This window comes from Penicillium cinerascens, assembly GCF_028974065.1.
Source record: "Penicillium cinerascens strain IBT 15544 chromosome Unknown scaffold_4_segment0_segment1, whole genome shotgun sequence".
NCBI lineage: Eukaryota > Fungi > Ascomycota > Eurotiomycetes > Eurotiales > Aspergillaceae > Penicillium > Penicillium cinerascens.
Genome location: NW_026695298.1, coordinates 767,862 through 795,676, shown reverse-complemented (window position 1 = coordinate 795,676; position 27,815 = coordinate 767,862). Strand labels below are relative to the sequence as shown.

The following is a 27,815-nucleotide window of genomic DNA, read 5'->3' as shown; positions in this document are numbered from 1 at the left end:
CGTGGCTTCATATTATTGCACAACCCCCCTCCCTCTTTTCGACTCTATCTTTTTAATCTTAATCTTTTAACCCCTTTACACGCCGTCTGTCGATAGTTTTTTGTGTGGAGCCCTGAATTGATCTTCATTCGACGGTCGTCGCCCAAAGCCTGTTCTACACCGAGCGAACTCCCCGCAAAACACTCCCGTTCGCCTGGTAACCACTTTCACGCCATAGCTTTATTCTTATCTCGGTCACCTCCCCTGCTATTTTTTATCTTCCGGTCTTGCATCTTTGGGTAACGTGTATCCCTAACGTCCACCCACGTTCTCGTTTCCCCCGCAATCATGGCCATGGCCGCGCGGCCACAGACGCCCGTGCATGATGCATACATGCCCTCGCAATCCAATGACCCCGGCCTGCTGAACCGCGGATATGGCTCCCTCCGTGCCTCCTCCCGGCCCAGCTCCTACGCCGGCAACAGCCCCGCCTTTCACTACAGTCACGGTGCCGTCGATCAGTCACCGGCGCCCCATAACCCCCGTTTTAAGGAGGACTTCGAGACCGCCAGTCACCGCAGCTCCGTCGTCCTCGACGGCCCCGGCATCCAGCGATCCGCTTCGCAGATGTCCGGAGCCCCCTCCCGCTCGAGTACCCTACGTAAGAAGGCCTCGCTCAGCAAGAAAGGAAGCTTGCGACGCAATGGGAGTCGTCGGTCTATGCGCGCCGGCAGTGTGAGGAGTCTGAGCCTGGGCGACCGTGAAAAGTACAACGCCGACGGCACCGAAGACATGAACAGTGCTTTCGCTGTCCCCGTCCCGACAACCGGCAACCCGACCGAGGTCCTGGCAAATCGCTTTCAAGGTATGATATTTTGAATGCCGCTCGATACAGGACCCGACTGACTGATCGCGCAGCTTGGCGCAAGATCCTCAAGGACCTTATTCTCTTCTTCAAGGAGATTCAGAAATCCTACGAAACCCGATCGAAGCTATTTTTATCCGCCTCCAATGTCATGAATAACCAGTCTATCCCGCCGGGCTTCCTACAGTCCGGTGGCCTAGCCGATGCGACCGAAATTCTTCAGGGCTTCCACCGCCAAGGATACCATGAAGCCAACAAAGCCGTCGAGGTGGAAATTGAGGTCATCAGCCAATTGACCGGTCTGCGAAGCGACCTGCAGAAGAAGACGAAGGAAATTAAGAGTCTTTCTGGAGACTTCAAGAACACGGTCGAGAAGGAGATTGACGGAACGCGCAAGGCCGTGCGCAACTTGCACGAATCCTTGGGTCTCGTTGATACCGACGCGTCCGCAACATCAGGTAAAAATGATCCATTCTTGATGCGCCTCAATGTCGAGCGCCAGCTTGAGAAACAGATCGAAGAGGAAAACTATTTGCATCGAGCTTTCTTGAACTTGGAGAATTCCGGTCGCGAACTCGAATCGATCGTCGTGAGCGAGATCCAGAAGGCGTACAATGCCTATGCCAGCATTCTCAAGCGCGAGGCCGACGAGGCCTACGACACGGTGGAGAAGCTTCGGGCCGGGCCGATCTCTATGCCCCAGGATCACGAGTGGAATGAGTTCGTTGCCAACACCGAGGAGCTGGTCGACCCTCGCATACCTCTGCGGAACCTAGAGAGCATCACGTACGATGGCAAAGACCACCCGGCCGCAGCCGAGGTTCGCGCCGGTATGCTGGAGCGCAAGAGCAAGTATCTGAAGAGCTACACTCCGGGCTGGTATGTCTTGTCGCCGACTCACCTGCACGAGTACAAGTCAGCCGATCGCGTGGCATGGCAGACTCCTGTCATGTCGCTGTATTTACCGGAGCAGAAGCTTGGATCCCACTCGCAGGAGGACTCCAGCTCCCACAAATTTATGCTCAAGGGCCGCCAAACCGGTGCAATGCACCGAGGCCACTCGTGGGTCTTCCGCGCCGAATCCCACGAGACTATGATGTCTTGGTACGAGGATATCGAGAGTCTGAGCAACAAGACGGGAGAGGCGCGAAACGCCTTTGTGCGACGACACGTGCGGAGCGTGAGCGGCATGTCCACGAACAGTGAAGTGATGGAGGACGACGAGGCCGACCGAACCCCGTACTCTGCCGAGTCGGTGGTTCTCGGCCAAGAGCGGCCCACCTCTGCCTCCCGACAACCCGGCGGGGCTTTCCCCAGCGATGTGCAAATCGATCGGCACCTCCAGGCACCTCTGTCTCCATCCAGTGGAGACAGCTCCGCCGGGCGAGACATGATCGCTGCCGCGGGGTCATATCCCGATGGAAGCACTCTGGAGGATAACTCCCGTTTCTATGCCCGCGATGCCGACAATGCTTCGTCGCAAGCTGCCATGAACAGTCCTGCCAACCGGCCCAAAGTTCTTCAACATGACAGTTACTACGGCGAATGGATCGGCCCTGCTGCCATCATGGCCAAGCAAAGGCAAAACGAGCAGGTCGAAGCCGCGAAAGCCGATAACCGGGAGATTCGCTCTGACGGAGATCACAACTCGGTAGCTGCGATGTCCGGTGTCGCAATGGCGGAACGCCGCGATCAGTCTGCCCCTCCCAACGTGGCTCGCCGCGAAAGTGTGTCCACGGCACCGACCAACACCAACAATACAGACTATACCAACCACACGAACCCCACGGTGGCCACATCTGTCGACACCAAGGATTCGGGGGTGGCTGGATTGGGTGCAGGTCAATCCAATGGACCGGAGGATGTCACTGAAAGCCCCGGTACCGGTACTAAACCCATGTGGGACATGTCGCGTCCGAAGCAGGACAGCGTCGTGGCGCTTGACATGAAGATTCCCGGGCGGTTCCCACCGACGAACGTGGCGGCATGATCCACACTTACCTTCTTTTGTTCCTATTTTTGTTTCTTATATTCTTTCCCTTCCACTGTACATGTACACTTTCCCCCGCGACCCTGTCTACAATGCGTCCTAGATTTGCAGGCGTTCCGGTCCTCTCGCTCTCTGTCCTCATGTTTCCCCCTCTACACCGCGGCCAGCAATATTAACCGCAGGCGTTCGTTCCGGAGGCGTCACCGGGTATGATTTCCTCTTATGTTCGTGATTCCCAGGGTGTAAAACACCCTCGCTTTCGTTGATAGTCGAGTTCGCAGATGCAATGAAATTGAAAATGAAACACGAGTGCAAGGCAAATGCGTGGCATTTGATCCCAGTAACTAAAATACGTGGTGGTGCCACATACATAGTAGGCCAGACCGGGATGGACAGGATTGCAATGTGGTACGTGAGTACCTTGAGTACCAAAGTACCTTGGGCTGTCTTACCTCTGGTACCCGATCTCGGTATAGGGTACATAGTACCGTAAGATGTAAGATATGAGGGGTAACGACCCGGACCAGAGAGAGCACCAAAGCCCTAGGTCATAGTAGGTAGCATAGTAGTACCAACTATAACTCGCTCGGCCCTGATGGACTTGACTGGACAAAGAAGAGTCCGGGCGGTGGGGGCCTCTCCAGTCGAGTATCAGAATTCGTCGCAACCAAAACAACTTCACTTCCACGGCTCCTCTTTCCTCCTTCCCACCCTCTCCCCCAAACAGTATCACTTATCTCCACGCGCAACTCCTGAATCATGGGTGGGTTCTCTCTCGTTCTCCCTATTCACCTACACAGCTGTATTCTGTATTACCTCCGTTCCCCTTGGTACATTCTCAGCTTCCGACCATTCCAGCCCTCCATCCAATCAACCGCCCTTCCCAACCCATTGACGCCTGACTCTTTCTTTTTCCCTTTCCCCGCCCGCTTTCCTTTCTCCTTCCTCCTTTTACCCCCCTAATATCTTCCTTTATACTCTTCTTTCTTCTTCTTCCCTGCTAACAGGCTGTCCCCTTCAGCTGACGTATATCGTCCATATCAAGTAAGTCTGTTTCTCTCTTAGTTTCTTGCTCTCGTTCCCTTTCTGTGCTTTCTGTCATGCTCGGAGGCGCGACTTGATTATCGCGATGGTCAGTGCGGGGGCGGCCCACGCCATGCGCCTCCTGATGTCTTTCCATGAATCGCCTCTCTATAAGGGATGAAAGGGGGATGTCAAACCGTCTTTGGAATTCAAGCCCTGGAAAACCAGCCTCCTCCCAAAAAATGCGCCGTGTGCGAAACCCACCAGAGCAGTGTCCCCAAGCGTAACGTCCGGGGGTCCTCGATTGCGCGTGTCTCATAGTCACCTGACCCGCCCAACCTCCGCTGTCCCCGAACCTTCTTTCCCTGCGCTCAGCCTCCCCCTCATATCTCTCTACCCACCTTTTACCCTTTTTGTCGCGCGCATCGCGCTCCTTCTTTTACATGTCTTCCGGATACCCCGATTCTGACCGCGTGAAGCGTGAGAGATCCCGTTCCCCCCGTCGTCGTTCTTCTCGCAGTCCCCGACGTAGCCGTCGCTCGTACTCGCCTCGGAGTCGCTCTCGCAGCCGTGACGATTATCGCCGTGATCGCCGTTCACGGTCTCCCTTGAGTGCTTCTGGAGCTGCAGGACCGTCGGGATCTCCTTACGGTGGACGCAGTGGTTACGCCCCGGGTCGTTTCGAGGATCGTACCGTCGCCAAAGAAAATATGATGCAGTCCGTCCGTGATTCGTCTCAGCAGGACCGTCGGGTCTATGTGGGCAATCTGTCCTACGATGTCAAGTGGCATCACCTCAAAGATTTTATGCGACAGGGTGAGTTCTTTGTTATGCGATGTGCGAGATGGCGTGCTGATAACGGGTACAGCTGGAGAGGTTCTCTTTGCCGATGTCTTACTACTTCCGAATGGAATGTCGAAGGTGGGCGCCAATGCGTAGAGTGGCTGGTTCCTTTTCTACTCCCTGATTTTTCGCGGTTTGGTTTCTTTGCATGGACTGTTGGGTTGACGGGCTGGGCCTGGCCGTCCGGACAATGTAGGGATGCGGGTGAGTTTGGATCCTCTTCAATCGCCGAGAACTATTGCTGATGCGCGAACAGGATTGTGGAATACGCAACGAGGGAGCAAGCACAAAATGCTGTCAACACGCTCAGCAACCAAAACCTGATGGGTCGTCTCGTCTACGTTCGCGAAGTATGCATGAACCTCTACACGTGAGAATTGCGTTGACCATTCTGGTAGGATCGTGAGGCCGAGCCTCGTTTCATCGGTGGCCCTCCCCGCGGCGATTTCGGAGGCCGCGGCGGCTTCGGTGGTGGATTTGGGGGTCCCGGTGGTCCCCCTGGCGGCGGTGGTGGTGGTGGTGGTGGCGGCAGCGGCCGCCAGCTCTATGTGTCGAACGTTTGTTGCCCTCGCAGCCCCCCTCTTTTGCTAAAGTTTGATGAACCAGGTCATATTAACAAGTCCATGTATAGCTTCCTTTCAATGTGGGATGGCAAGACTTGAAGGATCTGTTCCGCCAAGCTGGTAAGTACCAATTTATTGGACTGTACCGAGTCACGGTTTCCTCTCCTCTCTGTGTGAACGCTTGGCGAATTGACTTAAACCCCCTGTATTATAGCTCAGCAGGGTGCTGTTATCCGTGCCGACGTGCACACCGATCCCACTGGTCGTCCCAAGGGATCCGGTATCGTTGCCTTTGAGTCTCCCGATGATGCGCGCAACGCCATTGCCCAGTTCAACGGATACGAGTGGCAGGGCCGTCCCCTCGAGGTGCGCGAGGACCGATTCGCCGGTGGTGGTCCTGGCTTCGGCGGCCGCGGTGGCTACGGCGGTGGCTTTGGCGGTCGTGGAGGTGGTTTCGGCGGCCGTGGAGGCTTCGCTGGTCGTGGAGGCTTCGGCGGTGGATTCCGTGGTGGCTACGGCGGTCCCCCTGCCTTTGGCGGTGGTGGCTTCGATGCCGGTGGTCCTCCTCCTCCTCCCGCTGCTGTTGCTTCGGTTCCTCCGAACCCCTTCACCGACTTTGCTACCTCCGGCGGCGACAAGAGCGCCGTTATCTACGTGCGCAACGTAAGTACCGACATTGAGATTTATTATTGGTCAGACACTGATATCATAGCAGCTGCCTTGGTCCACCTGCAATGAGGACCTGATCGACCTGTTCTCAACTATCGGCAAGGTCGAAAGAGCCGAGATCCAGTACGAACCTAACGGCCGCTCGCGCGGTACTGGTGTCGTCGAATTCGATACTCCGGACACTGCAGAGACTGCAATTGGTGAGACTCACCACTCTCAATGGACTTTAAGCGTCGCTAACTCTTCACAGCCAAGTTCACCGGCTACCAGTACGGAGGTCGCCCTCTGGGCATCACCTTTGTCAAATACCTGAACGCAGGCCCGGGACCTGAGGACATGGCCATGATGGAAGATGCGGAGCCAACCGGTCTCACGCAGGACCAGATCATGTAGATGTCTGTTTTTATTCGTTTTCGATGATTCCCTTATTCCCTTTTTATTGGGACTCGATCTGCGTTAGAATGCAAAATGTCTGTGCTCGTGCACGTGCAGATCCGATCCACTTCTACTTTACTTTGGTACCGTAACTTCACATCTACAACTCCACCTTAAACATGGCTTCACTCGCTCGTACTGTGCCTCGAAGGGCTCTCATCTCCCTCCAATCCCTCCGCACATCCTCAACTCGGCCAGTTCGCCAATCCCTTCAATCCCTGCAACCCCTCCAATCCCGAACACAACCACACCATCTCCATCTCCAACCTCAAATCCGTCCCTACCACTCAACCCTCCACCCCCGCCTGCCAGACCACGAATACAACAACAGCCAAATAGCAATCCTCTCCGCCGCCCTCCCCCACATTCCGGAACACGGCTTCTCCGCCGAAGCCCTCGCCTTGGGCGCCCGCGACGCAGGCTTCCTCGACGTCTCCGTGCAGCTCTTCCCGCGTGCCGAGTTCGACCTCGTCCTTTTCTGGCTCGCTAGTCGTCGTGGTCTTCTCCGCGCCAAGGTCGAAGAGGGTGCGTTGTTCCGGCGTGTAGCAGACAAGTCTGGTAGGGATGCGTCTTCGTTCAGCACGGAGGAGAAATGCAGGATTCTGGTTATGGAGAGGTTGAAGATGAATTCCGATGTTAAGGGCCAGTGGCAGGGTGTGAGTGGACCCTTCTTTCCTCTGGGAATCGATTCTCCTTCATTCCGGAAATGCTAACCTTTCTAGGCCCTTGCGCAAATGTCCCTGCTCTCGAACATCCCAGTCTCCCTGACTGAGCTACATGCCCTTTCCAACGATATCCTTTCTCTGTCCGATGATTCCGCAGTCGATGCGTCCTGGTACTCGCGCCGCTTGGCATTGTCTGCTATCTATGCCTCGGCCGAGGTGGTCATGACGCGTGATCCGACGCCGGATCTCAGTGAGACGGAGGCGTTTGTGAACCGCCGCTTCGAGGATAAGGAGGCGCTTAAGCAGAAAATTGAGGGTGTTTCGCAGTGTGTGAGTTTCGTGGGGAATACGGCTGTTGGGGTTGGACGGTCGTGGGGGTTGAAGATTTAGGTGTGAGAAGAGGCTGTGTATTCTATCGTCTTTCTTGGACCTTTGCAAAGGTCGCTCTTCTGTTGCGTCTATATTGGATGGAAGCAGCGTTGTATTTCTACTCTGATTCAGCGTCTTACGAACTAGCTCTACTTTGTCTCGGGATACCCATTTCGGTCTTAGGCCATTGTCATAATCATCATCTATATATCTACACACCTAGTGAAGAGATACATTCTGCACTGCCTCTTCCACGCTCACCGGTGCATTCCCACCCTCGGGCTTATCGGACGGTGGTACCAGCAGCGTGGGTGATGTGGGCGAGGTTGGTGAGAATGGGTCTGAAAGTGCGCCGTCCTCTGGTGGCTGCGGTTGTTGGCTCGGAGGTAGCGTGCTCATGGCCACGGCCTCTGCTTCGTTCTCCTTAGCTAGACTGCCGCAGCTTGTCCCGCTCTCGATCGAGTCGGTCTGTGAATGCTGCTTGCCGCGACCCCAGCGCCGTGTTTTTGGCGGGAGTGGCTTCTGCCCGTGCTTCCCTGGTCCAGGGCCTGCTCCAGCTGGTGGTGGTGTCTGGCGCTGGTGGCTGGACGAAGGCGTCGTCTGGCCCGAGCGACGCGGTGGAGGAACAGCTGGGGGCGGATTTGATGCGGAACGATGGGCGTGTACAGGGACTGGAGGGACGAGGTGTGAAGTGTTGGTGGAATTGCGCCGTTCCCCAGGAGCTGCCCGAGAAGACGGTGTCGTAGATGACGGTGACGGGGCCGTGTGCGTGGACGTAGGGCTGACTTCCACGCCTTCGGGGATTGTGTTGCGGTCACTGCTGGTACCTGCAGAGTGTTGTTGTTGTTGATCTTCGTCATCAACGGCTAGACGCCGGCCTCGCCAACGTCGAGCTTTGGGTGGCTCAGGTTTGACCTTTGGCACGCGGATGATCGGGGTGTCGGCGGCAAGGTCGTTGTCAGTGTGGCCGTCATTGCGGCTTGGAGTGATGATACCGGGTTTCTCATGCAGTGAGGCAACGGCTTGAACGCTGAGAGTGGATGCAGATGCTGGTTCATGCATGCCGAGCCGCTGCACGGCGCTGAGTTTCCGGCGGGATACTGGCGCCTCTGAAGAACCTCGAGAGTCCATCGAGTTTATTCTTGTGGGTGATGCGGTACCAGGGGAGTCTCCGATACTACTGCCGCGGGAGAGAGTGCGAGTTACTTGGAGTGACTCGCCGATATCTATAGGGGACTCTTGAATAGTCTGATCGAGAACTGTATCAATCGTGGCAGTGACCGCCTGAGTGGGAGTATCCTGACTAGGCGCCTCGTCTGGTTGTTCTGGATCTCGTAACCACTCAACCGTCGCACATCTGGCAACAAGTCGTCGGGTGGTTTCATCGACTTCTTCGAAGTGAAGCATCTTTGCTTGCTCGGATTCGCTTCCATAAGAGACGTGGCCTCGAACGAGGATGTTCAGCAACCTTCTCAACTCATTTCGCTTATAATGAGGCGGCTGTCGCAGCTGTGTATGTGCCAGAAGCGGATAGAGGACACGCAGGTAGGTATGTCGCAAGGCAGCGGCCTCTTCAGGCAAGTCAAGAAGATTCCGTATCAAGATATCCACCAGGACATGGAGGTCATTGGTAAAGAAGTATTCATAGGTGCTTGGAGTAGTGAAAATCAGATAGAGAAGCTTGAGCGTTAGCAGTTGCAACGAGGTTTCCGCTATTCAATATTAGTTATAACCTCGTGCGAATGCAGTGTCTGGCTCATACCTTCACGGTTGATAAGCAGAATGATATTCTCGCCAAAGGTTTTGTACAGACTTCCATACGCCGAAAGGATCTTGATGACTTTGTTGGTCAACTGGCCTGAAGATTGTTCTTCATCCACAGGATTGTGGGCCGAAATCATGAATTGTTCATTCAACACCAGCTATACAGATAATTAGCGTTGGCTATGATCAAGGCAGTTTCAACACTCACCAGAACTCGAATCACAGGATAGTGATAAGGATCCGTGACATCAAAGGAGAGATCCTCGATAATATCAAAGAGACATCGAATGAAGTCGTCATCCACAAGCACTATCCACGGCTTATCAGTTACCAGTCACGGCTTGCATACACCAACTCAGACCTACCCAAATCTTCAATCTTCACGCGTTGAATCCTCGACATCTCGTATAACAAGTCCATCAAAAGCCGGTGGAGACCCGGCCCACCGTCCATCTCCTCCTTCCGCAGCGCCTGTATCAACTCGAGGAGTCGCGCAAATGCGCCCTCCCCATTCATCATCTGCAGCGCCACATCATTTTGCCGACCGTCGAAGAGCAGAAACGACGCGATCAGATGGAGGGTATTCGGATCATCTTCCTGTAGGAGAACGTAAGCGCGGTTCTTGAGCAGTCTCCGGGCCGAAGCCGTACCTGCAAGAGACCGTAGATAATCTGCCTCCGGACATAATCCGCGTGTGCGGCGAAGATGCTCGAAGCAAAGAGCTTATACGAGCAGCGTGAGATATCGTAGTCTGCGCTGAGGTATTCATCTGCACCCCAAAACCCATCCTGTCAGCCATGTGTTGTTTCGGAGGCCGTCACGGCGGGGAACGAAGGCCGCTTGGCAAGGGGAGGGCGATGTGTCACCTTTGTACTGGGTTGAGAAGCTCAAGTACTCTCGCAGAGCGTCGTCGATGCTGTCTTCGGAGTCGCACGGCTTGGAGACGATTTCTTGGAGTTCTGCCGGACGTTAATGGGTGTTCGCGTGAGATCGTCGAGATGTCCGCTCTCGGAGATTCGAGCTCTCTTGCGCATACAGGGAACAGCTTACCATTCCAGAACTGCTCAGGCTCCGAAACCTCGGGCTCCATTTCCCACCGAGCGAGATCTGCGTCTTCGGGGGTGTGTCAGAGCACTCATCCCGTCCTGCGTAGAGGAGTTGGAGATTTGGAATGCGTAGAGGCGGGGGAATTCAGTTCCACTGCGGGCCACGCTACACTAACCTACGATGATTACCGTGGGACAATGGACTATAGGAATGGAGGTACGATTCAAAAAAAACAGCATATGCACTTTGGTATCACTATGCAATATAGCATTTTTAAACAAAAAAAAAACAAAAACATAGCTCATGAAATCGGGCGCAGGAAGGGATGCGCTTCCGTATTCCTAAAAAATAAGTCAGCCCTGAAGTCCCACATCGACGTCAGATGTACTCACAATACGTATTTATCCAAATCCACCACGCTGGGATCGCTGAAGAGCAGGTAAAAATACTTCAGTGTCTCCGCCAGCCAGAACGACTCCATCGCATCCTTCTGAGTGGGCTTCTGCGATGTGACATCCTTGACCGAGGCGTGTGCGAGTTCGCTGCGGGCGTTCTTCACGATCGCCTCGAACATCTTCCATCCCTTGACCCGCCAGTAGTTGTCGCCCGTCAGGCGGAACATGATGAACACCGACTCAATGGCCTCGGGCCGGAGGAAGTACTCTGGTGCGGAAATGCTTGTCATGCCGGCCGGGAGGCGGTCACGTCGCTCGTTGCCTTCAGTCTGCGACAAGGCTGGCGGTTGGGGGAGGCGAGGCGCATTACGGTTCTCAAGGCTATTTGCGACCATTGGAAGAGGAGATGGGGTCGGGACTGCTCTCCCGACCGCAAACGAATCGCGTTTGTATAATGGGTCCTCATCATGAGGGTTCATTGATCCTGGCATGGCAAGGGGAACAGCCATGCCATTCTCACCAGACTCCTGCAGCTTATTATCTGGGTTCATCTTCACACGCTGTCCGTAAGCACTCTCGCCGGTGCGAAAGCGGGCCTGCGCCTCGGAGTCAAGAACGGAAGAGTGTCGTTGCGCTTCCTTTTCATAGCGGACCTCGTCCCATTCGCAGGACTTATCCTTGTCGCAGGGCAGAATTCCGAATCTTTCCGGCATAAGCCCGGTGTTTGTCGCCTCATACGCCCAGACACAGCCGTCGGTCAGTTTATAGGCGAGCTCCATATCGCTTTCAATGCCAAAGGCCTTGGCTCCGACGGCCACCATGCCTCCGAGGAAACAGTGCAGATGCGAACTCTCATATACCAGTTGGCTAGAAGTAGGCATATCCTTGGTTTCGAGGTTCAGGGAATTAGTAGACGCCATAAAGCGAAGGTCACGTTGGCCCTTCATCATGGGTCGGAACAGGAGAGTTTTGCGGGCGGCGTCCATCGCTTTCTTATACATCTTCTTGTACTGGTCGTTCACGCCGCCCAGCAGCAAATGCTCCTTGGGCAGGTACTCGTATGTCGAGTCAGCCAAAGCTCCCAGGCCGTACTTGTTATCCCGCTGTGAGTTGGGCAGCTCCAATCCGCCGTCACATTTGTCTGCCGTCGTGAAATCCCCCTGGGCTTGACTTCCTCCATGGTTGTAGATTGCAGGTTCGGATTGCGAATAGTCGGTGGAGGTATCTCGCTGAATCAAGCTCAGGTAAGTGCTGAGGTCAGTTGGTGCAACAACCGACTTTTGTGTGGCTGTGGTGGACGTGGCAGAGGTAGTAGATGAGGAAGTATGTACAGAGGAAGTGTGTTCCTTCCGGCGAGGCTCCTGGCGCGTCGGAGTGCCAATGTCGCGGCTGGGAGTGTACTTGGGACAGCCCTGTGCATTGACACGGAGAGGCCACAGGCCGGGGATATTGGTTTTGTCTTGCAGCTGTTCCAATTCGTTCGTGATTCGGGCAATGGCATCGTAGTACTTGTCTTCCTTGGTCAATTGAGCCAAACGGGTAAATTCCAAAGACAATGATCCGATTTCTGCCAGAGCAGCGTTGGCTGAAGCTCGGTGAGGTCGAGCAACATGGTCCCTGCAGTCTAGAGTTAGCACGCAAACCTGACCGCAATGGTTCCATAACTCACGGGGTCCAACGGTAATATAGAACCGGCATGCGATTCGGGGTGTCAAAGGCACCAATCAAGATCTGGGCAAGCTCCTCTGCTTTCTCCAAGAGCACAGAATGTCTTTGGCCCGAGATATCATAGGCACCGATCAAACCACCCAAGTAGCGAATCACGGTCTCAAAGACGGGAATGTCCTCTCTGGCCGAGGTGGTAAAGTCAATCTTCTTGATCGCATCCACAGCCTCGGAGAACTCATCCTTCAACTCCATGATCCACAGGGTATCGAGGGAATCCACCAGAGTCGCGCCCCAGCCATTGAAGGGATCCTCAAATCCAGCTGTCAACGGCTTGAGCTCGTCGTGACCCATAGCAGCCTTCTTATATCCTGCCCACGCGTGCTTGAACTCCGCCTTGATGGTGCTCAGTTGCTGAAGCCGTTCCTGTTTGTCGACCGTCGACTCGTCCTTGAATTTCGCTTGCAGCTTGGGTATCGCCTTGGCGCGCTCCTTTGGCAGCTTGATCAGCTCGCTCGCGGGAACAGGGAACTGCTCAGGGAACTTCTGCCAACGCCTCGGCACGCCCTTTTCAGGGTGCTCGACTAACACCCTACCTGTGCCGCCATGGTCGATCTCCTCGGGCAGCGAAAAGACCGAGTTTCCTGAGCTTGACGACCCGGTCTCCGGTTGCGAAGGCGTTTGTTTGTCGCTACTGCCAACACTGTCGGCCTTCGTCGAATCATCCAAGTTCACCTTACTGGGAACTTTATCAGCAGCATTGTTACTCGAACCAGCTCCCAATGGCTTCTTGCTATCGGCCTTTGACGAATCTCCGGGGGGGGCAATTGGGGACTTCTCGGAGCCAGAAGAATGGAGGTTGGGCACCGAAGGAGGATACTTGCTGTCCTCAGCAGGGGCAGAAAGCGGCTTCGTCTCTGGGCGAGTATTCGGGTGCACAGGGTCGGACGAGGGGCCCCTGGCGGAGTCTTCGATCACGGTGTAATTCCAGTCGCGCGACCGGGAGAAATGCAAGACGGACAACACAAATATCGCCGCAAAAGCGAGCAGGATGCGGTAGCGGCGGGCACGAAACATGGCGAGCCGTCACCCCTCTCTGCCTGGAGGAAAGGAATGTTTAAATATGATAATGGCTCGGAGGGAGAAAGAACAGAGAGCAAAGAGCAGAGAGTTCAGATGTCACGAGACTCCACCCTAAACATGCGGAGGAGCTGATCCACCGCCGAAGGGACTCGGAACTTGGAGCTTGGAACTTGGTCTTGGCTTTGGCCCTTTGGCCCCAACTATGTACAGTCTGCCCGAACTTGCTATCTATAGCACTGTTCTGACACACTGCCACTGCACGATGTTGCGCTAGACAGCACCTGGCGCTAAGCCTCATATCTTTTATCTCCTAGGACAGCCCCAGCCCCATTTAGCCCGAGTTCTCGATCGAAGCCAGCAAGCGCCAAACCGCGGCTCTCTCGGACCCTTCGTCCAGACTAGCCCCCAAGGACCCTGTACCCTCTACTTTCTACAGCCAGCGCCAAATACCCACCGCTGGCCTAGATCACCACCCTCGGAACGCCAAACCAGTGGCGGACTCCTGGATCGGATCGGATCAGCGAGGGTCCAGAGAATCCGCCTATCATGAGCACGCGACGGGCTGGCCGAGGTCTTTTGCCGGGCCTAGACTAGTCCATAGGGACCCATCTCACTGTAACTTTGCGGCTTTCTTTCGGTATGGTCATGAGCATGTCAGGTGTTCGGCAGGCTTTTATGTGACGGAAAACTAGGCAAGTTAATTAGAAGAGGGCATATTGTGAGATCATATAATGTTTAATCGTCCATACCGAGGTACAGGTGGAAAATAAACAAGATTTGTAGAACCGCCAACTTGGTCGCCACTTATTTGAGCAAGAATAATTAGATATCTACATCTCAATCCCTGCGCAGGCGGGTGGCTCGTAAATCTTAATAACCCTTTTCGTATTGGAATGGCTTCTACGGTTTACACCCCCATGTCTACGACAAAAGTCTGAAGACTGTATATAGCACTCGAGATACCTAACGCATACCTAACGCATACCTAACGCTGCCTTGCAACCTACAGAGCTCAACGAAGCACCACGAAGCAAAAACTATGAAATTTCTATTTGAGATTCAAGAACAAGTAACATGAAAAGCTCCATATCTAACTCCGAATTGATCGTAATATCGTGTCATGTGCATAGATGGATACAACCCTGGGTAACCCTCCAGCACAGCTCGCAGGCAATCCCTTGCGCCGAATGATCTAGATGCCTACGTTAGTTCGTCGGCCCTCAGTGTTGGCCTTCTGGAACTGCTGAATGAGACCCAGCACACCCGCACCACCGGCGATGGCGTCGATGTTCTCATCCTCATCCTCCTCATCGGCATGGGCATCGTCCTTGGGGAGTGGGTTCATGCGCCATGAATCGCCAAGATTACTGTCGCTTGTGCCTACGCCGCCACTGGAGGCTCCGGCCGTGGCAGGATGACGATTTGTTGAGTCCCGAACTTCCTGGGACTGCTCGTCGTCCTCGATGGGATCCTCTATCGGACGCGCCAGCCGAGAGCGCTGATAATTGCCGTTACGCGCGGGGCGGAAGCCGGAGGTAGATGGCTGGTGGTGCGGGTCAAGCAGCATGGATGGAGCGGGTGAGCGCTGGTCGCCTGGCATCGTGGGTCTGAATCGGGAACCGCCGAGGATAGACTGGGGACCGTAAGGTCCACCTGCAAATCCAGTGCGATTCTGAGGATCATATCGCTCAGGATATCCACCCACATCGGCCGTAGAGTTAGATCCCAGCGTGGGCAAGCCCGGAGGCGGGTGGAATGGGCGCCGCGGGTTGGGCTGGTTGTTGGTGCCGTAGTTATCCAGGAAGCCATAGTAGGACGCGAGCATCTTTCCGTCCTTAGTGGAGAAGTATTCGGTCCGCAGGTCTTGCTTTCCAGCGCCTCGCTGTCCCTGAGACGTGTCGTTGGCGCCCTTCTTGAAGTCGAACACCGCAAATGAGCAGACGTAGCCCATCCCATCGACGTGTACGGTGAACTCACGGAAAAAATCAATCAGCCGGTCACTGCACTTGGGAAGACTGAACCACAGGACAAAAGGCGTGAAGATCATGCTCAATATCTCCTCCAAGAAGACGACGACCTTCATCTGGTAAAGCATTGCGAGTTCCTTGCGCACGTCATCACTATGCAAACGCCCTTTCCAGGTTGAAGGGGAATAATGCGTGAAGTCGATCAGCTCACGAAGAGCATACTCGGGATCAAAGACGTCGGTCTCCTCCGGAGCTAAGCCGCGAGCAAACGCCCAAACAGTACCGAAAATTCCAAGGTAAAAGAGGACTGTACGATCATGGGTAATCTCGAAACCAAGGAATAGTTCAGGGTCGATAACGGAGGCAAGAGCAAGAACCGAGGCCAAAGCTCCAGAAACAAAGGCAACAAAGCGAGCGATCTGGGCAGTCTTGTCCTTTGGGAACTGGTCAATGTATCGACTGGCAAACGGATAGGACATGTTGATCCGACGCTCGAACAAATGCCAGAGTTCGTTGAACTCGCGGAACTTCCACTCTGCCAACGGGGTGTACTGACGGGACCCAATCTGGCCCGGGTTCTTCTTGAACTCGTTGAAGTAGGTGAAAAAGTAATGTATGAGGAAGTAGACGACGATGAACGGGGCGACAAAGATGTTCATGATGCCGGCGAAGATGAATCGCCGGCGCAGACCATCACTGAGAGCTCGTCGATGATTAGACTTTAGGAACAGTGACCGCAACTGTCCTTGTTCATTGAACACGTAGTCCATGATGCACAGATTCAAATTCCATTCCAGGGTTCGAGAGAACAGTTGTCGGTTCCTGAGGAAAGGGATCGGCAAAGTCAGGTCCAGAATGTCTTTATTGACCAAAGCGATCATATAATTCTCTTTCCGCATCAAACGATTCGCAATATCATGGGCATCCATGCGTTGTTTGGACTGACTGCCCAGGAATCTGCGATGTCGTGCAGAAACCGCAGCTGCAGTTGCTGGATTGGCATCGCGCAGCGTCATCAACCGACTCACCACCTCCTGCCACGAAATCGTCTGGACCTCGTCGTCGGTGACTCCAAGCAGGTAGAAGTAGAAGTCGTGCATTTGGTTGAGTCTACGGATGTCCAACAGGTATTGAAATAGCTTGCCAATCCAGAAGAAGGTCAACAGCCAGAGCAGGAAAGTGGACATCCCAGACATTGTGGACGTGCATTTGGGGATGAGAATTTCATCCAAGGCCTTGCTGCCGCGGACTTGGTTGTAATCAATGCAGTTCGTCAGAAATGTGGTGAATCCCACGATGAACGCAAAAGTTCTGTATCTGTCAGTGCCCGTCTTCATCAAATCAACACGTTCCGAGAAGCTTACAAGAGATTCAGAGCTCGACTGAGCAGGATGGACCAAAACCCATTTCCTAGAAAATAGACGTAGACATTTTTCAGGAAATTGTCCAGGTCCTCGACGTTCGCCCACCGCCACATAGCTTTCTTCTTGGGGTCGATGTTCGCGAGACTTGGGTGCTGTTGTCTGAGAAACCAGCGTCCCAGAGGGTGTTGGTTCTCAGAGACGGTAGCCGCTGCTCGGTGAGATGGAGAGCCGTCAAAGCGGCGTCGAGTCATGCTGGGTGAAGGGTGAGGGCTTGGGGTGACGGAGCGACTGGGCATACTATGAGGCGGAGGGGGCAAGCGAGCCTTCAGCTCTTCCTCGTCGTTGCCTTCCACCAACAGCGACAACGGCACATCCTCATCCCTGTCATCCAAATCGTATCCTGCAGACGACGCTTGAGGCATCCATCGCGGTTTTGATAATTTGCGACGACGCGACTTGGACGGAGAGCCATATCGATCAGCCTCCGTTATTCGATGACCCATCAAGCCCGCTCCCGGGCTGGAGAAATCGCTATTCCCAGCATCTGCCAGCGCATCCTCCAGCTCTCGGTCGCTGAAGCCCTCGCGGCGGTCATCTCCGGGCACCAAACTCGCGCGGTCTTCGACATCAGAGGAATCGGAGCCAGCATCGTGCCGCTGAATGGCTTCGTACACGGACGGCGAGTCCGTAGGAGGTAGGAAACGGGAGATTATGTTCGAGGACATCATATTGAATCAGACGCAAGCTGATGCAGATGATCCTAAGCGTTCATCGCGCAACGGTTTACGAAGGAGACGGCTATCGACAAGGCGACGTTGAGGATCCGCTTTCGCGTCACTCCAAAGCGATCGCGCGATGTCGTTCCTTCAGCGTTAACGAGAGGCGGTGCTTTTGGTCTCAATATACGGGTGAGCGTCCATATGACGAGGTCAGGCACCTGCGCTTGAACGGTTATAGCGTTATAGCTGCGGAGCTCCGTGATCACCGCCCCGGTGACATAGTTGGTGGCCTGAGGCCACAGCCGCAGATCATGACTAACTCAACTAAGTCGCACAGCGAGCACTTCCGAACAGACTACCAAGTGACATACCTCAGTACCATGCAGATTTGAATTGAAAACAATAAATGGGGTGAAGGAGCGATGGATTTTCTGTCAGCTGTGGTGGTGCTGCTACTGAAAGGATCTTTAGGGACTCAGGCTCATTCAAAAATGGATATATTTAGACCAGAAAGACGGACGGAGGTAGAAGTGCACCGGTGGTCCTTGAGAAGTACTATTAGCCTAGATCGAACAAGAAAGTACGAGCGGATAAGATCTAGTGGACGATATAGATAGAGCTACCCAACCGTACTGTAGCAGCATGATATATAGGCGGAGAAAAAAGCGGTTAAAAGACCCGGGTCTCATGACGAATCAGGTAAGTGTGCGGGGTCGAATATGAGACGCGTCGGAACGTGTGCTGGCGGCCCGTCTAGAATGGGCCCCGATGGGCTCGGAAATCATCCGAGCATCGAACTTCCCCCGAGCAGATTGACCTAAACTCCTTGAAATATAGCGGACTTCCAGCGCAGTACAAGTCCGCCGTTCCCACCTTCGAACTCAGACACACCATTTATCCAAACTTCTCTCACCGGGAACCCACGGGCTCCCAAGCGGCTCCACTCTCGGGGCTTTCCCACGATCGGCCTGCTTTCGCTGGAGACTCACGGGCAAACGGATATAACGACCAACCAAGGGTCTATTCCGTAAGTCTATTATCGAGATAACCTAGACCCGGCAGATCCACTCGGCTACCATTCCAAGCTTGCTTCCCCGTACTTTGGAGTCTAACATGTACTTTTGTACTGTAGAGCCATGCTAAAAATATGCAGAGGACAGGGGTCGAACGGCGAAAGTAAAATAGACTGGGTCTGATCGACGGTCAAGTCTTGTTGGATTCATGATTCAGGGATGTGCCCAAGCCCGCTAGAGTCCAAGCGTGCCGCCCAATTTAGCATTGAATATCACGCCCCATCAGCCTGCGACACTAAAGTAGAGTCTGGGAAGTATTCTCCGTAGCGCAATGCGCCAGTCCACTCGGCATTCTCGGTTAATCGCTGAGGCCTGAAGCTGGGTATAGGATCACAGCGTCTTTTCGCGGGAGGGGCGCAGTGGGCTTCCGTCTGGCCGTGGAAGAAACGAGTCAAATCGGGCCTAGATATCCGAGAGAGACGGCGAACCCGAGAATCGGAGAATTCGAGGACCGAAAAGAAAAATAGGAAAATCGAAATGAGTGAAGGCTAGACTTGCGGTCAATGCGAGACGAGAGAGCCGCGTCGTGGTCGTCCTCCTTATACTGCGGTCACTTCAGCTCCCGCTATCCACTCGTCCCCTCTCCCCTCTCCTTCACCTTTCACCACCCTTCACCCCACGACCACGTCCGCAACTTTCCGGATATACGGTCTCTACGGCTCTACGGGGGTCATTTGGTTGGACGCTACTTCTATCCCTATCTGCGCGCTCCCCAGACTCACCCGCCCGAAGCGGCCATATTTGCTGGGGGATCTGCAAAACACGGACGCACACAAACGCCCAACCCCCCCTCCCACGCCCACGGCAATATCTCAAGACCTTTAATTTCAAAGGGGACTGATGAAGGTGTGTGCGCGCTTTTCCTCGCTCTGGGCCCTCGTCGCCTGCTTTGCTCCCTCCTTTCCCCTACTCAATAATAATGATATCACGCCCCTCTCCCATTCCTCCCGGATTCCTCGGGCCATAACTGACCTCAGCCCGACAGCGACATCTGTCGCGTTTCGATTGATTGGGGAACTGGACGCTCACCGTCTTTCTCCAGACCCTGCATCCATCAGACAAACGACGGTGACCCGCGCCTCCATTGTCCTTTCATCCCGCCCAGACCGAATGTACGACAACCGCAACCCCCTTCATCCCAGACTCCATGCGTTCTCCTAGCAATTTTCTGGACAAACTCGACTGCCAACTTTCCCATCGCGCACGGAGTATATATACCGACTGTTTTGAGGGGAGGTTGTGTCGGGCGCTCTAAATTCCCCTTCCCTCCGTGCGGGCCTCCTTTCGACCGCGCTCACGTCGGCTCTGAAAGAGCCCTCGATCGAGCAGAATGGAGTCCGATAATCCCAACGGGTATAAACGGAGGTCGATGCACCAGGCCCTCCACAGTCGCCCCGTGGAACGACGACCGAGCAAGAAATCATCCTCCCTGGATCGCCATGGTATGGTCTATCCAGACAACTTTCGGGAAGCGACCATTCGAACCGTCACCCCAGAAGCTCACTCCCCCCTGTCCGAACCCCAACCCCTTACCGCAAACAGTGCGCCCTCACCCCGGACCGCGATGGGATCGCGAACCGTCGAACGAAGCGAAGAAGAGACGTCGGTGGAGGGAAGAACTCAGCGCACGCGATCACGAACCGCGACTTTGGAAGAACAGCGAGGCGATATGGTATCTAGTACATCTACATCCAAGACTCGAACACGAGTCGGGTCAGTGAATGTTGCCAGTTCGTCCCAGCCCAAAGTGCCAGAGGGGAAAGTGTCTGAGGACTCGTCTTCTTCCATTGGTTTCCCATCGATCCAGTCGCCGAGCTTCGTTGGATATCGTCAGCGAGTCAGTAATCTATCCAGCTCCCTCACGGGTGCAGCGCAAAACCAAGCCGCCTTTGCCTCGCCCCTCTCAAATACTGACTCCGCAAAGATCCTACATCTCATGAAGACCACTTGTGGAAGAATGCACGGTATCCTTTCGTTTCGTAGTGCAACCACCAGTCCCGGGACGTCTAATGCCTGGACTTCTGGGTATTGTGCTATCAACGTTGCGACCGGAAGTCTGATATATCAAGCAAAAGGAGAGCCGGCTTTGGCCAAGACTTTGATCCCCGATCTGCGCGGTTGCCGGGTTCGAACACTGTACGATTCCGAGCTTCAAACCACCTACCTCAGTGTATCCACGTTCACATCTGGACTTGGGATCCAACTTAGGCCTCACGTCAACGAGACTTTTGACTCGTGGCTTGCTGCTTTACTCTGTTGGCAGCCAATTCGTCCCAAAGGTGTTCAGAACAAAATGACCAAGCCTCAAGAAGTTGTAATTGGAGAACGCCGGATTCCGGAGCGCCGACGGAACTCGGACAGTGCAGCTCAGAAAGATGCGGCCATCATCAAAGTCGGAAAGATGCTTCTATGGGACAAACCGTCAGCATCTGGAGCACGACCAGTCTCCGCACGCCGCGTCTCTACGTATCGACAGTCCAGAGCTTTATCCTCTTCGTGGCAGCGTGTCAGCTGCACCTTGCAGGAGAATGGTATTTTCAAGCTCTATACCGAGTCCGACGTCACTCTCGTGGCTTGCATCCAACTTTCCCAATTGTCACGCTGTGCTATCCAGCAATTGGATTCTTCAGTTTTGGATGATGAGTTTTGCATCGCCATATATCCGCAGTATACAGCACACCCTGTCTTGGATCCGGGCATGCGACCTATTTATCTCGCCCTCGAAACGCGCGTACTCTTTGAGGTTTGGTTCGTGCTCCTGCGTGCATTCACTATTCCAGAACTTTATGGGCCTGCGTCTACAGAGGAAGATGAGGAACTGGACAAGGAGAACTCCGAAAAGTCCCCGTTCAGCAACATGTTCCGCATCGAAAGAATTCTTCACCTCAGAATTACGGAAGCCAAATTATTCCAAACAAAGGAAGACACGCCACGGAGCCGGAAGCAATCTAGATCCCACGGTTACTCTGCTCCTTCATCCCCGCTAAAGCCCAGCGACTATTACACCGAAGTTCTCCTGGATGGAGAGATCCGCGCCAAGACTGCTGTCAAATATCGCACATCGAATCCTTTCTGGCGAGAGGACTTCGTTTTTAATGACCTGCCACCAGTACTGTCTCAGGCTTCCATAATGGTCAAGACCCTCAATCCCACGCAAAGAGACTGGACGCTCATTTCGTCTGGGTCATATTCGTCTACTCAAGAGGTCAACGCAGTAAACATGCTTGATGAAATCGAAATTTCTGCCAAGGACTCAGTTTGCGGCCGGGTCGATCTTCGGCTGGACGAATTGGATGCTGGTGTGGAGATAGAAAAGTGGTGGCCCATTCTGGGCGATCGTGATCAGCCAATTGGAGAGATGTTCATGAAAGCTCGAATGGATGAGACTGTCGTGTTGATGACCGATGAATATGCGCCAATGGAGGACCTCCTTCATCAATTCACTAACGGTCTGACAATTAGTATGGCTCAAGTGATGTCATCTGAATTGACACAGCTATCGGAGATGCTTCTGAATATCTACCAGGTCTCAGGAGCAACGGTGGACTGGATTTCAGCGCTGATCGAAGATGAGATCGACGGGGTTCACAAGGAATCCACCGCCAATCGACTGCGCTACACGACAAGAATTCATTCCAATGACTCGAGAGAAGGCGGCCAAGAACGTGAAATTCTCGTGAGAGATATGGGAAGGACAGCTACGGTAGAGGCCAATCTTCTCTTCCGAGGCAACTCGCTCCTCACCAAAGCGCTCGACCTGCACATGCGTCGCCTTGGCAAGGAGTACTTGGAAGAGACGATTGGAGAACGCCTGCGCGATATTGACGAGAGTGATCCTGAATGTGAAGTGGACCCGGCTCGCGTACCACGCACTGAGGACCTGGATCGCAATTGGCGAACTCTGATTGCTCTTACGACGGGCGTTTGGAAGTCAATCGCGCTCTCTGTCTCCAGGTGCCCTCCAGAGTTGAGGCGCATCTTCCGTCACGTCAGGGCATGTGCAGAGGATCGTTACGGTGATTTCCTGCGTTCCGTGACCTACAGTAGTGTTTCGGGTTTCCTGTTCCTGCGATTCTTCTGCCCGGCCATCCTGAACCCCAAACTGTTTGGGATTTTGAAGGACCACCCTCGTCCTCGTGCCCAGCGCACTTTGACTCTCATTGCCAAGGCCTTGCAAGGACTCGCCAATATGACAACATTTGGTAGCAAGGAACCGTGGATGGAGCCTATGAACAAGTTTTTGGTCGGCAACCGCGCTGATTTTAAGCAATTCGTCGATCAAATTTGCAACATCGCCGCGGATCGTCCCGCTCCCGTTGTCACGCCTTCCTATACCACTCCTGTTCAGATTCTTGGTCGCTTGCCAGCTACCTCCCGCGAGGGTTTCCCCAGCCTACCATTCCTGATAGACCACGCTCGGTGCTATGCACACTTGGTTCGTGTCTGGCTCGATATCGTTCCGAGCCGGATGTCTGAACTGGAAGACGTGGATCCGTTCCTTACCAAGTTCCACCAGCTGGCCTGTCGCTTGCAAGAACGCACGGAGGAAGTTCTACACCAAGCCGAGCAAGCTGAGCGGCCGAATGGAAACCTCGAGGTCAAGTGGGAGGAACTAGTGGACTCAATGGAGCGTGCCGTGACTTTCTATGACGAAACCTCAAGCACGCCAGCTACCCCGGCAGCAGAGTCGATCGTTGCAACGAATGTACAAGTCTCCGGCCACCGCGGTTCAATCGGCTTTTTTGCCCCGCGGCCTGCTATGGGTCGTCGATCGACCGACTATGCCGCGGACGAGGACGACACGCCACCCAGCTCCTCGTCAGCCACCTGGGACCAAGCTCGCATGCCCTTCTCCATTCCAAGGTGGTCCGATGCTCGGGACAGCACCGGCAGCTCCAAGAATTCATCCACCTACTCTCTCGAATTTTCGGAAAATGCCAAAGCTCGCAGATCCAGCGTCACCAAAGAGTCTTCCAGCAAATACCGCTTCTTCGACTTTGTCCCTGCTCCCTCCCGGCGCAAGGCCAAAGACCGCGATCAGTCCCAAGCAAACTCGCATGAGGACCTCCGGAACGAATTCTAATCGACCGCACGTCTTCACCGTCTTCCCATCTTGATTCGACTCCTTCCTTCCTCTCCTCAATGTGTTCATGAAGTCCACGCATCCTTTTCTTATCCTCCCTTCTCCCTGCCGCCAATTCTCCTTTCTCAATGTCCTCGCAGCATGTGTCATGGTATTGATACCCCTCCCCCTCTCTCTAGTTTACGTGCGTGCTTCAGGATCCACACATACATGTCTCTCCCCCCGAACCCAGCTCTGGAGAAAAAAAAGCAAGGCAAAAGAGCCTCTGTACATGGATTCTGGGTTAAAAAAGCGTTTTGAGCCCGCTGTTCGATTCCCTCTGTGCTGCTTCTGCTTATACGCATTGGCATAGTCCATGCGGGTGGGTGGACTACGTGTATATACACTTGATGTGTTCCTGATAGACGGAATGGATTCTTGTTCTCGTTAGTGGCATCACTTTGCAGAGGTTGCTATTACCTAGGTACAGCAGACCATCGTAAATTGTTTTCAAAGAAATTAGAATATTGATAAGTATCTTGCTAACTGAGACATCCCCACAAAACGCCAGTGGCCATCAGATAGCAAATGGCTAAACACAGCCAGCAAAAAGCCGCAACTCCGTACTTTCCACACATAGTCATATCTACATCCAGAGACAGACCTTTCCACTGGCAGTGCCACCAGCAACCCAGTTCTTGCTGCGGTGAAACACAGCAACGGCAGGGACAGCAGTGATGCCTTCGCCGCCCAGCTGGGCAAGCTGATCGCCAGAGCCACTATAGACGTCGACGAAGCGGTTCATGTTGCCAATGCAGAAACGTTGAATGTGGGACTGGGGGTTTAGCTGCCACTGGGGTCGAAGACTGAAAAAAACGATTATTATCTTCTGAGAAATTGATAAGCAGTCAATAAACTTACATGGTAACCCAACGACCAGTCTGGCAGTTATGTCTGACCACGGTATCAGGGCGGAATTCCTTGTCGGAAAGAGTGTGACCTTTGTTCCAGCTTGAGAGACCCTTGGCGCCAAGGTCATAAAGCTTGAGCGTGTCGTCATATGAGGAGGTAGCGATTTGACCAGCGGCATTGAATGCAGCATGGGAAACAGAAAGACGGCTCTCGTGTTCAGCTACCGGAGTCGGGTCGTTAAAAGACAGATTGCGCAGATCCCACACTCTCAGAAACCGATCCAGACTTGCGGTTGAGAAATAATGAGGCTGCGAAGGGCACAGAGTAAAGCCACCAATTTTCTTTTCGGAAAGCTGCCAGGTCGAGACTGTCTTTTCGGAAAGAGGAGTGCGCGTATCATAGCGACCAAATCCACCATTCAAAGTAGTCCAGTACAATGTGTTGGGGTCGTCCCCTGCCATGTCGAGAGCAGAGACGGCCTCGTCAATGTTTGTCGAATCCGGTCCGTATTTCTCAACGGAGGTCGTCTTCTCAAGATCCAACTCGCGAATTGAACTGTCGTAACTGGCCGTGTAGAGGTGGGTGGGCTTAGAAGGGTGGACCATCATGCAGCTAATGGTGCGCGTGTGGGGTTTGAGGGTAGTGAGAACTGGATCGGGGTCATCGTCCTCGTCGTCGTCGTCGCCCGCGGCTGGCTTCTCCTGCGATGCATCCAGAATACCGAGATGGCCCATTTTATCTCCAGCGAAAATGAGCGGCTTCGTCTCCGAGGGGTGGAAAGTCATGGCATAGACTCGCTCCGGAGTGATCTTGATTCCTGTATCAAATCAGTGAGTAGGTTGTACTTTGCACACGATTTCCAAAAAGATCTTACTCTGCGGGTCCCATGCTTCCCAGAGCTGAAGCCCACTCATCTCCTCCCGCAGGGCCTTCAAGTCCTTGTCCGTCGTTTTCTTGATATCGTCGTCGTCAAACGTACGCACGTATGGCTCTGCGACACCTTTCGTAATGACGTCCACACCAACAAGACTGTCTCCACTCAACTTCTGCCCAGCAATAAACATGTCACTCTGCGTGAACTCATCGGTTCGACGCATCTTCTTGGCGCGTTCAACCTCTTTGGCCGCTTCATAGTCATCTTCGGCCTTGCGCTTGAGGACCTCGCTTTCGGCCGCAATGCCCTTCAGGCGGGATGACTGACGTCGGGGCAGTGCAGGTGAATCCTCCTCCTTGATGCGCTTCGGAGTTGGCTTCTTCGGTTTTGATGTGCCGTTCCGAGGGGTCTTTGGGGCGCCGAAGATGCCATTGGATTGCGCCTTGAGATTCAACTGCTTCAAAAGCGCATCTCGCTCCGCAATGTTGGCAAGTCGCTGTTTTTCGAACTCTGAGAGTCCAGCGGTTGGTTCGTTACCCATGGTGTCCCGTAAATGATGAAATCTAAAACAATGCTGGCGATGGGTGGATGAGAAACGCGGAGAACGCGTGAGGGAGACGCGGGGTCATGTGACTATAATGGGAAAAGCTCCGATCAACTTTTGGTTCTCAGCTGCGCAGCATCAACTCGACTCGATGGCGGCGCATATTTCTCGCGCATTCCTCCTCTCGACCGGTTCAAGCTCAGCACCTTTTCTTTATCAGACCCGCACCCTTGCGCCGTTATCACGATCGCTATGTCATCCGTTCACTCGGCTTCAACGTCAATACTCGGCGAACAATGTTCCCGGGAACGATGATGGAGACAAACCTGGCTCAGCAAATGAACACGATGCCAGCTCGGAAATTCCCTCTAAGGCGACATCAAGCCTGACGCCAAACAATCGTCCTGCACCTCGGCGAAGTTTTCTGCGCCGGCGTGCCGAATCGGCCACCCCGAATCCCGAACCCAAAAAGCCAGCAACCCCGTCGCGCCCTCTCCAAACGATTACTCACGCGGAAAAAATGATATTTGCGGATTTGATCGGACAACTCAAGCATGAAAAGCCAGCGCCGACCCCTGCGAAACAGAAACAGTCGCAGGCATCTTCCCGCCGACCCAAGCCGAACAATGTCAATGATTTGATTGCGATGTTTGATTCTCTGTTGGACAAAAAGGAAAAAGAGAAGGAGAAGAAAAAGAAGCCCGAGAAATCTGGAGCTACCACCCGCGGAGATGCTCGGAAAGAGTTCTCTGGTATATCGGGAGGTTCGGAGAAGATTCTCCTCAGTGACCTCGGCTTCTTAGAGCTAGGCTCTGGATCTGGCGAGAATTTTGAGATCACTCTGAGCGATGCTGTTGATATGGTCGTGCAACGCGAGTCGGCGAGGATTGAACATGAACTTTTCGGGGCAATTGAAGAGGGTAGAGGTGATATGGGATTATGGGAGGAGTGCCAGGAGCACATTTTCGGCATGCTGCAACATCTGGAGGAGCCGACCTTAGCAGACGTGGATGCTGGAAGTGCGAACAATTCCACGCCTTCCACGACGGGCGGATCAGAGGACTTGAAGCCCTCTTCTGGTCCTCTCAACATTCCCGCTCTAGTACCCGTCACTCCGGTGCTTGCAAAGCTATACCCAAACACCCTACTCGTCGCTTTCCGTCTCCTGAATACCCATTTCCCGGAATCACAGCTCATCGGTCAATTCCGCTCCTTAATCAAATTCCAGGGCCGCACATCCTCCGTCCTCGGAACATCTGCTGCGCTCTGCGATGAGATGATCTACTTCTACTGGCATGGCTGCAACGATCTCCCAGCCGTGATATCATTCCTGCATGACATGGATCTCCACGGCATCGCTCCTAGCTCTAAATCCCGCAGACTTCTAAAGGATATTGTCCGCCAGCGCTTCCGTGACTTGGACCCGGTACGCAATTCTAATACTGGCATGGACTCTTTCTGGAACCTGCCGCCGAACCAAAAGGCTTTCCGGGCCCTTGCTGGGCCTGGTGGCTGGTTGGATAGGCTGGATGAGCAAGCTCGGCACAGGAGTCCAGTTCCGTTTACGCGTGTGTGAATGTTTTGACTGGTTGTGGCATTGGTTCTGCCCGCACAGTCTCTTCTCATCCCACAAAATTGTATAGACTTAATAGATATGACCCTGTATAATACTAGGCATGACAGCGTTTCCTTTTGAACTCATCGTTGCCTCTAAGCGCACCTTCAAGGGGCCAAGAAGTTATTGTAAGAGGACCTTAATAGGCGGTCATGACCTATCTGTATGCCTTGAAAAAGGAATCAAAAGATGTCAAAAAAGACATTTAACGAAATGCCTGTAAAGGGATTAAGAAAGAACTAGAGGCCGTTTAAGCCCACTGACAATCTCCTTGGTTCGCCCGTTAAGATGGATAGCATAGCTTTTGAGCCATTAATCTTATCAATTCAC

At 53.8% G+C, this 27,815-nt stretch overlaps 9 protein-coding genes across 9 annotated transcripts; 5 read left to right on the top strand and 4 right to left on the bottom strand.

Annotated features, from left to right (window-relative positions):
* Positions 1-327: 327 nt before the first annotated feature.
* Positions 328-2,834, top strand: N7498_009393 (SLM1 family PH domain-containing protein; the record flags this gene model as incomplete). The annotated part of the gene is made up of 2 exons (XM_058456449.1): positions 328-844; positions 898-2,834. 2 exons carry the CDS (start codon positions 328-330, stop codon positions 2,832-2,834), a joined length of 2,454 nt encoding a protein of 817 aa, XP_058303348.1.
* A 759-nt stretch (positions 2,835-3,593) lies between these two features.
* Positions 3,594-6,325, top strand: N7498_009392 (uncharacterized protein; the record flags this gene model as incomplete). The annotated part of the gene is made up of 11 exons (XM_058456448.1): positions 3,594-3,597; positions 3,856-3,878; positions 4,337-4,673; positions 4,726-4,778; positions 4,897-4,904; positions 4,957-5,050; positions 5,099-5,257; positions 5,332-5,383; positions 5,478-5,926; positions 5,979-6,132; positions 6,183-6,325. 11 exons carry the CDS (start codon positions 3,594-3,596, stop codon positions 6,323-6,325), a joined length of 1,476 nt encoding a protein of 491 aa, XP_058303347.1.
* Positions 6,326-6,486: 161 nt separating this feature from the next.
* On the top strand, positions 6,487-7,422 carry N7498_009391 (uncharacterized protein; the record flags this gene model as incomplete). Its single annotated transcript, XM_058456447.1, has 2 exons — positions 6,487-7,023; positions 7,090-7,422. The coding sequence occupies 2 exons, from the start codon at positions 6,487-6,489 to the stop codon at positions 7,420-7,422; spliced, it is 870 nt and encodes a 289-aa protein (XP_058303346.1).
* Positions 7,423-7,620: 198 nt separating this feature from the next.
* Positions 7,621-10,255, bottom strand: N7498_009390 (DUF2013 domain-containing protein; the record flags this gene model as incomplete). The annotated part of the gene is made up of 7 exons (XM_058456446.1): positions 7,621-9,113; positions 9,164-9,323; positions 9,374-9,474; positions 9,531-9,762; positions 9,816-9,934; positions 10,032-10,124; positions 10,216-10,255. The coding sequence occupies 7 exons, from the start codon at positions 10,253-10,255 to the stop codon at positions 7,621-7,623; spliced, it is 2,238 nt and encodes a 745-aa protein (XP_058303345.1).
* Positions 10,256-10,513: 258 nt separating this feature from the next.
* Positions 10,514-13,349, bottom strand: N7498_009389 (class I alpha-mannosidase 1A; the record flags this gene model as incomplete). The annotated part of the gene is made up of 3 exons (XM_058456445.1): positions 10,514-10,553; positions 10,605-12,224; positions 12,277-13,349. 3 exons carry the CDS (start codon positions 13,347-13,349, stop codon positions 10,514-10,516), a joined length of 2,733 nt encoding a protein of 910 aa, XP_058303344.1.
* A 1,198-nt stretch (positions 13,350-14,547) lies between these two features.
* On the bottom strand, positions 14,548-17,414 carry atgI (autophagy protein ATG9; the record flags this gene model as incomplete). The annotated part of the gene is made up of 2 exons (XM_058456444.1): positions 14,548-16,633; positions 16,687-17,414. 2 exons carry the CDS (start codon positions 17,412-17,414, stop codon positions 14,548-14,550), a joined length of 2,814 nt encoding a protein of 937 aa, XP_058303343.1.
* A 2,394-nt stretch (positions 17,415-19,808) lies between these two features.
* Positions 19,809-23,561, top strand: N7498_009387 (GTPase-activating protein BUD2; the record flags this gene model as incomplete). Its single annotated transcript, XM_058456443.1, has 1 exon — positions 19,809-23,561. The coding sequence occupies one exon, from the start codon at positions 19,809-19,811 to the stop codon at positions 23,559-23,561; it is 3,753 nt and encodes a 1,250-aa protein (XP_058303342.1).
* A 513-nt stretch (positions 23,562-24,074) lies between these two features.
* N7498_009386 (WD domain protein) lies at positions 24,075-25,894 on the bottom strand. The gene is made up of 3 exons (XM_058456442.1): positions 25,327-25,894; positions 24,462-25,269; positions 24,075-24,406 (listed from the first exon to the last, which is right to left on the bottom strand). The coding sequence occupies exons 1-3, from the start codon at positions 25,865-25,867 to the stop codon at positions 24,187-24,189; spliced, it is 1,569 nt and encodes a 522-aa protein (XP_058303341.1). The 5' UTR covers positions 25,868-25,894; the 3' UTR covers positions 24,075-24,186.
* A 127-nt stretch (positions 25,895-26,021) lies between these two features.
* N7498_009385 (uncharacterized protein) lies at positions 26,022-27,446 on the top strand (the record flags this gene model as incomplete). Its single annotated transcript, XM_058456441.1, has 1 exon — positions 26,022-27,446. One exon carries the CDS (start codon positions 26,022-26,024, stop codon positions 27,444-27,446), a length of 1,425 nt encoding a protein of 474 aa, XP_058303340.1.
* Between the last annotated feature and the right edge of the window lie 369 nt (positions 27,447-27,815).

Coding starts and splice junctions, on each gene's coding strand:
- N7498_009386 (XM_058456442.1), bottom strand. CDS start 25,867: ATGGGTAACGAACCAACCGCTGGACTCTCAGAGTTCGAAAAACAGCGA. Junction 25,270..25,326: donor GGAAGCATGGGACCCGCAGA/GTAAGATCTTTT, acceptor GATTTGATACAG/GAATCAAGATCACTCCGGAG. Junction 24,407..24,461: donor ACTGGTCGTTGGGTTACCAT/GTAAGTTTATTG, acceptor CGTTTTTTTCAG/TCTTCGACCCCAGTGGCAGC.